At 39.2% G+C, this 12910-nt stretch overlaps 1 protein-coding gene across 9 annotated transcripts in view; it reads right to left on the reverse strand.

The window, feature by feature from the left end:
• The window catches only part of LOC134205604 (progestin and adipoQ receptor family member 3), a 90783-nt gene that overhangs the window by 29913 nt on the left and 47960 nt on the right, over positions 1-12910 (reverse strand). Inside the window, exon 1 of one of the 9 annotated variants that reach the window (XM_062681000.1) lies at positions 6995-7743. The exons of the other annotated variants lie outside the window; for them this stretch is intronic. Within the exon in view, the coding sequence (XP_062536984.1) occupies positions 6995-7021 (27 nt within the window). The 5' untranslated portion in view covers positions 7022-7743. Of the gene's footprint in view, positions 1-6994; positions 7744-12910 lie in introns of those variants that run through there. 9 annotated transcript variants of the gene reach the window in all.

Genomic DNA, 12910 nt, shown 5'->3' on the forward strand with positions numbered 1-12910 from the left:
CCCCTTTTGGGCATCAAAACACTAGATGAACGAGGATCAAATATGCAAGCCGTTTTCGTTGTAAAGATTCTAACGAATGAGCTTGAAGCCCCTGCTTTAATCAACGAAGCAACGAGATTGGTGCTGTATCTCTTTTTTTTGCGAGGAGATGAATAAATGCTCAGTGAGATGGAAAACGGAACATTTCCCCTCTTTATGATTTTTTGAATTTAGCTTAGGACCATCTTTGGCGGTGTGCAAGAAGACGGTGTGTGGCGGGGAAGGATTGATCACGAGCTTCGCCAGCTCTATGACGAACCTAGCATCGAAAGGGTACGATGGGCAGGGCGTGTTGCAAGAATGCCGGACAGTAACCCTGCAAAAATGGTGTTCGCTTCCGATCCTGCAGGTACGAGACAGCGTGGAGCGCAGCGAGTGAGGTGGGCTAACCAGGCACAGAACGACTTGGCGCATTCGAGGATGAAGAGATGCGGCCTCGAGTCGTGCATTGTTTCGTCAAATTGTCGATTCAATGTTATCTGTTTAGATGTAAGCTAAAAAAATGGATGAATTTAGTGATTATGATATTGGTGAATTTAGGAGCTGCGAAATTCGAGAGTTTGGGGATCTTGACAATTTCGGAAATTTGAAATTCAAGAATTAAGGAATATAAGAGTTTTGGAAATTTGGAATTTAAAAATTCAGGAATTCAGGTATTTAAGATTTTTTGAATTTAGCAATTATGGAATTTAATAATTTAGCAATTATGGAATTTGAGAATTTAAGAGTTGAGGAATTTAGTATTTTGGAATTTAGGGAATTCGAAAAGCAAGAATTTTGGAATTGTGGATAATAAGAATTTAAGGGATTTTTATTTTGATATTTAGGAACTAAGGTTTTTTTTTTGAAATTTAGATATTACCTAAGGATTTTTTTCTCAAATTTTCAAATTTTTCTTTTTTTTTGAATTTTTGAATTTTTAAATTATAAAATTTATAAATTCTTGAACTCCTTAATTTTAATTATTAAAATTTTTCTATTTTTTTCTGGAATTAATTTTTAAGGAATTTTGGAATTTAGGAATTAAGGAATTTAGAAACTAAGGAATTTAAGAATTTAGGAATGAAAGAATAAAATTTAGGATTTAAGGAAAAAAAATTGAAATTAAGTAATTAAGATTTTTTAAATTTAGGATTAAGGAATTTCTGCTTGAATTTTTAAATTGTAAAATTTCTAAATTATTGAATTCATGAATCAAGAGCTTGAGCTTGAGCTTGAGCTTGATTGACTGCTCGTAGTTGCTACTCCATTATGACCAGATCAGCTGTTCTTGCACAGGGAACCAACAGATGTTTGCTTGGGTCTAGCACACATCTTCAATGTACAAGTATTGGTGATCTCATTTGTTAGGTCATACTGGCGCCTGCCACGTCAGAATGCAAGTCAATGTAGGGAAGGGGAGGAAATGATGATGCAATCACTCGCCCACTGGAAGCCGAATATACCTAATTGGATGTAGGAAACGAGCTGTATAGTTCATTTCCAATTCTAGCAGATTACTGTTAGAATACTCAAGTTGAAGGTATAGGAATAGTAATGGAAACGGTATGGAAGTCCATTTCCAGTTCTAGCGATTGCTAGAACATGAGAAATAAAGAGAAAGATACAAAGTAGGAGAATGGAACGGACCTGGGATTGAACCCACGACCTCCAGCGCATGAGACAGAAGCAGTAGCCATATGACTACCAAGCCCGCTACTAAATTATTGAATTCATGAATCAAGATACGATTTTCAAACGATTCCTTATCGCTGGCGAGTTTTTATAACTTGATAATTTAAAAGTAAAATTGCGGGTGAGTTTGATCATTCTCGATTTTTCGAAAATTTAATTTTTCCCACACCTAGAATTTTTTAATTTTTTAATTTGAATTTTTAATTTTTTAATTCCCAAGAAATTTTGGAATTTAGGAATTTTTGGGAATTTCGGGAATTTAAAAAGCAGGGATTTTGGAATTGTAGACATTAGAAATTAAAGAATTTAAGAATTTTTAAATTTAGGAATTAAGGGATTTTTTTAAAATTAGAAATTAAGGATTTTTTTCTTAAATTTTTAAATTTACAATTATTTAAATTATTGAATTTTTGAACTTTTGAATTTATAAATTATAAAATTTCTAAATTCCGGCTCTTAAATTTTTCAATTTTTGTATTTTTTGATTTTTTTAAATTTAAAAATGTGAATTTTTTTAATTTGAATTTTTAAATTCTTGAAGAATTTTGAAATTTATGAATAAGGGAATTTTAAAAACTTAGGAATTTAAGAATTTAACAATTTAAAAATTTAGGAATTTTGGAATTTGGGTATTCAGGAACTTACGAATTTAGGAATCTAGCAGTTATGGAATTATGGAATTTGAGAATCTCCGAATTTAAGAGTTAAGGAATTTAGTATTTTGGGAATTTTGGAAATTCGAAAAGCCGGAATATAGGAATTTAAAAAATATGAAACTTAAATATTTTGAAATTTAGGAATTCAGGAATTTTATAATAAAGGATTATGATTATGAAATTATGTTAAAAAGAATTAGGAACTTCGAAATTTGAGACTTTGAGGATTTAGTATTTTGACAATTTCGGAAATTGGAATTCAGGAATTACGGAATTTAAGAATTTTGGAAATTTGGAATTTAGGAATTCAGGTATTTAAAAATTTGAGTGTTTGGGAATTTTGAAATTTAGCAATTATGGAATATGAGAATTAAAGAGTTTAGTTATTAAGTATTTTGGGAATGTCGCGAATTCGGAAAGCAGGAATTTTGGAATTGTGGACATTAGGAATTTAAGAATTTTGGAATTTCAAAACTTTGGAATTTTAAAATTTATGAATTAATGAAAAAATTGAAGTTTAGGAATTAAGGAAATTTTTCTTTGAAATTTAGGAACAAAGGAATTTTTTCTTTGAATTTTTAAATTTATCTTTTTTTGATTTTTTTTTAAATTTTTAAATTTTTTAATTTAGACGTTTTGAAATTTTGAAGTATTAAAACCTTTAAATTTTTAAATTTTTAAGTTTTTAAATTTTTAAATTTTTAAATTTTTGAATTTTTGAATTTTTAAATTAAGTTTTAAATTTTTAAATTTTTTAAATTTAAAATTTTTTAAATTTTCAAATTAAAATTTTTATTTTTTTTTAAGTGTTTTAATTTTTAAATTTTTGAATTTTGATTTTTTTTTATTTTTTAAATTTTTAGCAATAAAATCCGGGTATAATATGAGTAAAAGTTTCCATAGTCAAGGGTGTTCCTAAAGTTGTGGTAGTGTTATTTTTACACAATCTACATAATAATCGCAGCAACCCATATAGCCTATCAATTTATTCACCTGCCATTAAGCAAAATAAAAGACAACAGGTTTAAAATTGCATCAAAATCGGTAAAATATCATTAAAATACTTTATATTTTTATCTGCTTGGCATCAATAGTTGCGGTAATGTTCCTATAGTTGTGAGTCCCGTATGAAAACAATGGGATTCGCAACTACAGGAACACGAATTTAAAAATTCTGCAACTATTGGAACACTGTGCCAATAATTGGAGTTCAACAATGATGGATTCTGTTGCGATTGGATCAATCTTCGTTTGAAACATAATTGATTAGCTTTCGGATGCACATTTAAGGTCAGTGAAATAAAGTACAGACTCGGTATAAGCAAAGAATAGTGGTTGAACCAAACTTAGTTTCTTCACTATTGGGTCTTTTATCCTATTAGATTGAATTAAATTTTGACTTTTTTGCTCCCCTGTGCTTAATCGATGTTATTTGCGGTATTGTTAATCCTCCTAAATTTTTAGATAATTTGGTTGTTATTTGACTGAGCACGCGTAGTTTGAAGTTTGTATGAAAATTACTATAGGAAGCGCCACTTATGTGAAAAACCATTTCGTGAGGTGTTACATTAACAATTTTTATATAATCAACCCGTTGCTTCTTAAGCTAGAAAACAGTTGTTGTTGCGAAGCGATCCAACTTTTGTAAGCAAAGTTCTAAATAAAACAAAAAACAAAAAAAAAATATTCTTTTACATGTTAAATTGCATTCTCACGATTCAGTATTTTCCCAATAACTTTTCTTGCAAACAATCAATCGTTTCACAACAAAGACGATCTGCTTTCCTGCAGAATTTCATATGTTGTTAACGTTCTCATATATTTTCAGGGCTTAACGAGCAATGTTGCGGAACGGTTTTCCACAAAAATTACTGTTTTCATATATAGCAATTTTCATACGAACTTCAAACTACACGTGATCAGTCAAATTACTTCCAAATTTGCTACAAATTTTGGAGGAATATTAAAACAGAAAATATCGTCGTTTAATCCCTAGTAACATTTTGGTTTTATACTGGTTTTATAACACTCTTGAAGAGTAAATTATGGTCTTCAAGAGCGTTATAAAACTTAAAATGTTACTTGGGATGTCCTCTTATGTGTATACTAGCTGACCCGCAGACGATGCGGAAATGCGAGTCGTGAACTGCCCATGCAAATCTGAATTGTTATATTTTTTAAGATCCGTTGGACTATGAACTAACATGTGGTCGGGGCTCTGCCAAATCGCACCAAGCTCCAATCAAAAATTACCCAATTTTCTTGTACAAGTGTGCCAAATGATTATAAATCGTATCGGTTTTCCTTCCACCCTATAACTGAGAATATCCAACAACAAATGTACGAATGAATTGATATGAATTCATTTTGTTTTTCATTCTACGAACAAAATATCACAAGTCACTCAAAAAGGCGCTGTGTGCGGTTTCGGTGAACCCCGACCATGTTATGGTCGAAATAAAATGTTTACATTTGAAGCGCGTAGAAAAGTTTCGCCCGTTTTTAGGGTCTTTTCCATAACTCAATCGCTCGCAACAAGTTTCATTCGAAGGCATTGTACCATTTCTTTATACTGAAAATAGGCGTGATTGGACGTCCCAGGATAGGACTATTGGTTTCAACGTTATTTCCAAAATACATTTTTACACAAAACCTAAAAAAATCCTAAAAAATTTCACCTATTTTTAGAACCTATCGTTAACTTATTTTCAACGTTGGATTTGAAAGATATTCTCGTAGGTAGTCAGCATGAGTAAATGCAAATAATGAAATCTATTCACCTATCAGTGCTGTTTCGTTGTTTACACGCTTTTGCCTTTTCCCATGTTTTTTTGTTGAATCTGTTGCTGCCAGTTCTAATTTTCTCCATCCGTGAAATTGCTAATTTATATTGTCCACAATAACAACCGTTAAGTGAATACGATGCATCAACATACTGAAAACACACAATAAAGAAACCATGCGTATCGGAACTATTAAATATAAATTCCACATGCGCATGACGAGACGTCAAGATGAACGATCATTTCTATGTCCCTCCCTACAAACATGTTTTGAATAGAGTCAGGCCCCCATTCAATACTAGAAAAAAAAGTGCTAAGTTAAGAAATACAAGAACATCATCCGCATTACCGCGAATCGCGATGTCGTTGGTCATTAACGGTTACATAATTTCTGCGGCACCGTTACCTTGCATCTTTTTCATCCTCATCCTTATACATGCCTCTCAGCTTCCAATCGGAGGCAAAAAAGATCATTCACCATTTCAGTCACCATCCAGTCGGTAAGCTCAGTCAATAGGCACGGTGCAATGGTCGGATGGAGTCGCAATAAGTGGAGGACAATACTGTCGTAAGACCCGGTTCTTGTTTTGCACAAAACATCACACAGCATTCGTTTGGCTTCACACAAGAACAGCGTGAGCTTATGGATATGCTTGCTATACCCACTGCTGAACCAACACTTGCTTTTTAAGCTTTTGTGCGACGAATCAAAGACTGTGCGGTTGATGATGTATTTCAACTTGTTTGTCAGTGAATCGGCACTCTGGAGGTTTTTGAGTAGTCGATTTACTGATAATAAAAATTGTATTTCAATAAAACTGGAAAAAGGTGAAAATATATAGAACTGAAGACTGTATGCATAATTCAGTAAGACTCGACATCCGTTTTTGATACGATGTAGTTATACGAGGCTTACTTTCATCAGTTATCGAGACTATGATAAGAATTAGACTCAGGACGAAATACATACATGTCGTAATCAATTTTGATTTTCTGACTAGATTCCTAACCAAACCTGAGTCGCAATACGTCGGTCTATAGTTTGTTACGTAAGACACTTGATTCTTTTAAACGCCATAAGAATTTCCGAAAACTATATCTATTGTGAAACGTATACATATTCAGGTATTCCTTCCATTTTTTCTAAAGAATGACTGAAATTTTCAAACGAATCCTATTCGTTTGTATATCTTTGATTTGATTTTATCGGCATAAATGAGAATGCCCTTTTTTGAGTTGAATGCGGTTTTGAAGGTACTGATGATTAAGATTGTCTGATTTGTCTCAAATATGGACTGATCAATTCGAGTGGCATATGAGTTCAGAGACTACGTCACGTAGTTTTTTTTCTGTGTTACTCAAAGCTTCGTAGAATTACTTAAAACTTTGAAATCCATATTGAAATTATCAATTAGAATACCATGTACCCAAATCAATACCATTTGAAAACAAAGAATTGGTGCGCTAATTGTTTTATTTCCTATTTTTGTGATTTTTTTCAGCAGTGAGCATGCCGGATAACATCAAAACACGACACAAATTGAGCCTGAATTGCCTGTTTTGCGAATGTTATTGATATAGGAGCATATTATTAATAATGGAACAGATACGCTACATTTTTGAAATCATATATTTCACGAATGAATACATGTATGTTGTCTTAAAATATATTTGTTTAGACTTTTTCGAGTCAGCTAGGTATAAGCAAGTGATGATCACTAGAGATCATCTACCATCAAGTTTCTCAATCGCTCAAATCGCTGATTTCAAACCGTTGTTAAGAAACGTTTACAATATCGCATTTGTAGGTGTAATGAATATAATATTGTGTCAATAACATACGTTGCAGAAGTTCCCGTTTGTTTGCATAGTGATCGCTGTGATTTTGCTGCAGCCTCCGCTCGGAAAATTATCACCAGGAGTGATCGGCCTCTTTATACAAATCAATTTAATTAATCTGCCAACAAGTTGTTTGTATTCATGTATCACTTTCTGTGTAAAAACATTATCACTTTCGAGTTAGGAAGCACTCCGATCATCAGGGCCAAATAACAGCAGCAGTTGCAATAATTCATACATGCAACACCTTATCTTGAGATCTGCCCGCCTGTTCTACGAGGCTTTCATCATGTTCTCAAGCTGTAACTAGTAGGCCGTATTTACTGTTTGCCAAACTTCACACGAAAACAGTTGCCTACTTGGACGTTTATACTGTTCTACTATTCAGCAGCAGTCGGCAAAATTACACCACCCTTAAGCGTTTATATCCGTATGGCCTCCTTCGTTTTCGATTGTTTGCCGCGTTGCCACCTGGTGATTGCACTAAATGTTCTACCGGACCGGATTTCACACTGGCTGCACACACTAGAAAACCGTTTCTTGCGTTACCAACTGATCCAAAAATAAAATTAATTCGATTGACTCAATTTTGAATGGCTATGCGTCGTTATGAAGGTCGTCGGGAGTCTTGCGCAAGAATTCGGAATTGTCCCAACGATGTTGAGAGTTTACCGAAAACAGTCAATCGGTCAGTGCCGTCGTTGTCGCCCCGGTCAGGTCCAGCAGGTCGATACACTTCAAAACGCGAACGTAGACTGAAGCTGCCGCAGCATTGGATTCTTTGCGGCTGTCTGCCTTGATGCAGTGCTTGTTGTCGTGGTTGGGTTGGGGCAAGCTAGTATGTATGTTAAAACATGTGCTTGGCTAGCCAATGGCGCGCGAACTTCTTGCCACTACTTTCCGTTTGTTTGGAAGGTGAACCGAGGCAGGTATGGGGGAGTGCAGAGAAGGTGTAAGAATCGACAGCCTTGAGGAAAATGTTTTTTGTCCATCCATTATTCCGTTTCGCCGGCTCTGGGGCAACAAAGCAAAAACCACCAGTAGTGAGAATTTGGCCCATTGGTGCTATACGATATACTTAAATGACTCTACTTTGGTCAATGCAAAAATCCATTTTAAGTAGCTAATACTTTTATCTTTCGAAAGGATAAAAATACTTTGTAATTTTAAAGTTTTTGAATCTCATACCAAACTGGCAGTTATGATAACCGATCTGTAGAAGACATTATGATACGAGACGTTTTACAACTTCAAGGGATAAATTGTTAATGTTGTAATGGTGTTGTGATGTGGAAGATGGAGAGGTGCATCTAATTTTTATCACATAAAATTCCGAAAGGGTATCTGGGTATCCAGAAATGTTTATGGTCATTACTTCGACTATTTCCAACCAATATAAACAATTTTGTGCATTTTAAAACGTATTGACTTGATGTTTGTACATTACTAGAAACTTATGGGTACTATCCATAACGCTGAGTATTTGTACTTACATGATGTGGGGTTACGCACTGGCAGACTTAAGCTGGGGCACGTGACCCATATTTTCCCTGGAATACGCAGAAATTGTTCCGAGAAAGAACTGATTTTCTAAAAATCCAAGTATTTCTTCGGAATTTATATTGGATATTTATTTAGCAATTTCTTTAGGCATTCCTTTACAAAATCTTTTCGAAAATGTTTTAGAAATTTTCAGAAATTTGTTCGAGAATTCATTCTGGTATTTATCCAGGAATTTCCCCGAAAATTTCTTCTAAAATCCTTCAATAATTCCCTCCCGCAATAACTTAGAAAGTTATGCCAGTAATTCTTTTTGACATTCCTCCAGGGATTTAAGAAAAACCACACAAAATTCCTTCCGAAATTACTGCAGAAATTATTTCGGAAATTTGGTTGAAAGAATTTTGACGGAAATTTATTTAAGAATTTCCACTCCTCCGGTAGCTGTTCAGTTTCCCACATTCTGACTATCAGTTTGTGCAGGCAAGTGGCTAGCTTTTCCGGGCCCATCTTGATGAGCTCAGCTCCGATACCATCCTTATTGTTTATTTTATTTATTCAGACTAAGGCCGAAGTGGCCTGTGCGGTATATAAAAGTCTTCTCCATTCGGCTCGGTCTATGGCTACACGTCGCCAACCACGCAGTCTACGGAGGGTTCGCAAGTCATCTTCCACCTGATCGATCCACCTTGCCCGCTGCGCACCTCGACTTCTTGTGCCCGTCGAATCGTTGTCTAGAACCATTTTCACCGGGTTACTGTCCGACATTCTGGCTACGTGTCCGGCCCACCGCAGTCGTCCGTTTTCGTGGTGTGAACGATGGATGGTTCTCCCAGCAGCTCATGCAACTCGTGGTTCATTCGCCTCCTCCACGTACCGTCCGCCATCTGCACCCTAACATAGATGGTACGCAGCACTTTTCGTTCGAAAACTTCAAGTGCGCGTTGGTCCTCCACGAGCATCGTCCAGGTCTCGTGTCCGGTCTAATGAGCGTTTTGTAGATTGTCAGTTTGGTACGGCGGCAAGGTCTATTCGATCGGAGCGTCTTGCGGAGTCCAAAGTACGCACAATTTCCAGCCACTATGCGTCTCCGAATTTCTCTGCTGGTATCATTTTCGGCAGTCTCCAGTGAGCCCAGTGGGTGACTCACATTGTCTTCTCTTGAACCTCTTCCTATCATGTACTTCGTCTTCGACGTGTTGATGACTAGTCTGATCCGCTTGGCTTCCCTCTTCAGTCTGATGTAGGCTTCCTCCATTTTCTCAAAGTTACGTGCCATAATATCTATGTCGTCGGCGAAGCCAAATAGCTGGACGGACTTATTGAAAATTGTACCACTCGTGTTAATCCCTGCTCTTCGTATTATCCCTTCCAAAGCGATGTTGAATAGCAGACACGAAAGACCATCACCTTGCCGTAACCCTCTGCGGGTTTCGAAGGGACTCGAGAATGCCCCAGAAACTCGAACTACGCACATCACCCGATCCATCGTCGCTTTGATCAACCGTGTCAGTTTATCCGGAAATCCGTGTTCGTGCATTAGCTGCCATAGCTGGTCCCGATCGATTGTATGTGGCCTTGAAGTCGATGAAAAGATGATGTGTGGGCAAGTTGCATTCGCGGCATTTCTGCAGTACTTGGCGAATGGCGAACACCTGATCCGTGGTGGAGCGTACGCTCATAAAACCCGCCTGGTACTGCCCCACGAACTTCCTTGCAATTGGTGCCTGTCGATGGCTTAAAATTTGGGAGAGTACCTTGTAGACGGCGTTCAGCAATGTGATTGCGCGGTAGTTGTTACAATCCAGCTTATCACCCTTTTTGTAGATGGGACACACGACACCTTCCATCCACTCCTGCGGCAAAACTTCTTCCTCCCAAATCTTGGTAATGACCCAGTGCAGCGCTCTAGCCAGTGCGTCACCACCGTGTTTAAATAGCGCTCCTGTTAGTTGGTCAACCCCAGGGGATTTGTTGTTCTTCAACCGTCCAATCTCCTCCTGGATTTCCTGGAGATCCGGAGCCGGTAAAATTATGTCCTGCGCGCGTTCTCCTAGGTCCATCACCATACCGCCATCTTCGTCTGCCACATCGCCATTCAGGTGCTCTTCGTAGTGCAGCCGCCACCTTTGGATCACCTTACGCTCGTTCGTAAGATTTTATTTATTTATTATCAGACTAAGGCCGGAGTGGCCTGTGCTGCACATAAAAGTGTTCTCCATTCAGCTCGGTCGATGGCTACACTTCGCCAACCACGCAGTCTGCGGAAGGTCCGCAAATCGTCCTCCACCTGATCGATCCACCTTGCCCGCTGTGCACCTCGCCTTCTTGTTCCCGTCGGATCGTTGTTGAGAACCATTTTCACCGGATTACTGTCCGACATTCTGGCTACGTGCCCGGCCCACCGCAGTCTTCCGATTTTCGCGGTGTGAACGATGGACGATAACAGCTGATGCAACTCGTGGTTCATTCGCCTCCTCCACGTACCGTCCGCCATCTGCACCCCACCATAGATGGTACGCAACACTTTCCTTTCAAAAACTCCCAGTGCGCGTTGGTCCTCCACGAGCATCGTCCAGGTCTCGTGTCCGCAGAGAGCTACCGGTCTAATAAGCGTTTTGTAGATAGTCAGTTTGGTACGGCGGCGAACTCTATTCGATCGGAGCGTTTGCGGAGTCCAAAGTACGTACGATTTCCAGCCACTATGCGTCTTCGAATTTCTCTGCTGGTATCGTTATTGGCGGTCACCAGTGAGCCCAAGTACACGAATTCTTCAACCACCTCGATTTCGTCACCACCGATAGAAACTCGTGGTGGGTGGCTTACATTGACCTCTCTTGAGCCTCTTCCTACCATGTACTTCGCCTTCGACGTTTGTAAGAAGGTTCCCGTTTATGTCCTTACACATATCAGGCTGTGGCACGTGGCCCTTACGTGAACGGTTTAACTTCTCATAGAACTTTTGTGTGTTATTAGCGCGGTACAGTTGCTCCGTCTCTTCACGGGCTCGATCTTCCTGCTGGCGCTTTTTCCTCCAGAAAATCGAGTTTTGTCTGTTCGGCGCCCGTTTATATCGTGCCTCGTTCGCCCTCGTGCGGTGTTGCAGCAATCTCGCCCATGCTGCATTCTTCTCTTCTACTAACTGCTCACATTCGCCGTCATATCAGTCGTTTCTCTGATCCGGGGCACCGTGCCAAGTGCAGCGGTTGCGGTGCTACCAATGGCGGATCGAATATCTCTCCAGCCATCTTCAAGAGATGCTGCGCCTAGCTGCTCTTCCGTTGAGAGGGCCGCTTCCAGCTGCTGCGCGTATTCTTGGGCTAGTCTACCGTCTTGTAGCCGCCCAATATTAAGCCGCGCCGTCCGACTCCGTCGCGTGTTGTACACCGTCGTGAGTTTTAAGCGCAGGCATACTGCAACGAGGTAGTGGTCGGATTCAATATTCGCACTGCGGTAAGTGCGGACGTTCGTGATGTCGGAGAAGAATTTACCATCGATTAGAACATGGTCGATTTGGTTTTCCGTTTCATGGTTAGGTGATCTCCATGTGGCCTTGTGGATATTTTTGCGGGGAAAGAAGGTGCTTTGGATCACCATTCCGCGGGAGACTGCAAAGTTTATGCATCGTTGGCCGTTGTCATTCGATGCTTTATAAGTCTTTAGCTGTTGGATAGCATGCTTAACTTCCTTCAAGGTGGGGGCTGGTTAGCTTCCATCGTCCGCTGAACTGACGTAGTCATCTCCTCACCTGCTCTGACTTTCACTGCCTGTACTCTCAGCGCCATTTAAATATTCCTTGTAGTGCTGCTTTCACCCTTCGATCACCACATGTCCGTCCGTCAAGATGCTCCCTTCCTTATCCCATCCTTAAATTGATCTTAATTAATTATCTAAAAGATAACTCGTCTAGCTCAAACCTTTGTAGGGGTACGGGGCGGGAGCATCATCATCATCATCATCCCTGCATATTTCGGCTCGCGTCACGAAGCCTTAACGGGATGCGTTGAGCTTCTGATAGAACTTGCGTGTTGTTTGAGGACGGTACAGCTGTTCCATCTCCTCGCACTCCGCTTCTTCCAGGCGGCGTTTCTTCTCCTGAAAAAGGCGGGTCTGCTGTCTCCGCTTCCGTCTATAACGTTCCACGTTCTGCCGTGTACCTAGCTAAGGGGCGCGACCGCCCGCATTGCGTCCTTCTCCTCCAGAATCTATCTGCACTCTTCGTCGAACCAATCGTTCCGTCGATTTCGTCTCACATACCCGACATTGTTTTCCGCTGCATCGTTAATGGCTGCTTTGACTGTATTCCAGCAGTCCTCAAGAGGGGCCATATCGAGCTCACTCTCTTCCGGCAACTCTGCCTCGAGATGCTGCGCGTATGCAGTGGCGACATCAGGTTGCTTCAGTCGCTCTAGATCGTAC

Source organism: Armigeres subalbatus, chromosome 1 (genome assembly GCF_024139115.2).
Source record: "Armigeres subalbatus isolate Guangzhou_Male chromosome 1, GZ_Asu_2, whole genome shotgun sequence".
Classification (NCBI taxonomy): domain Eukaryota; kingdom Metazoa; phylum Arthropoda; class Insecta; order Diptera; family Culicidae; genus Armigeres; species Armigeres subalbatus.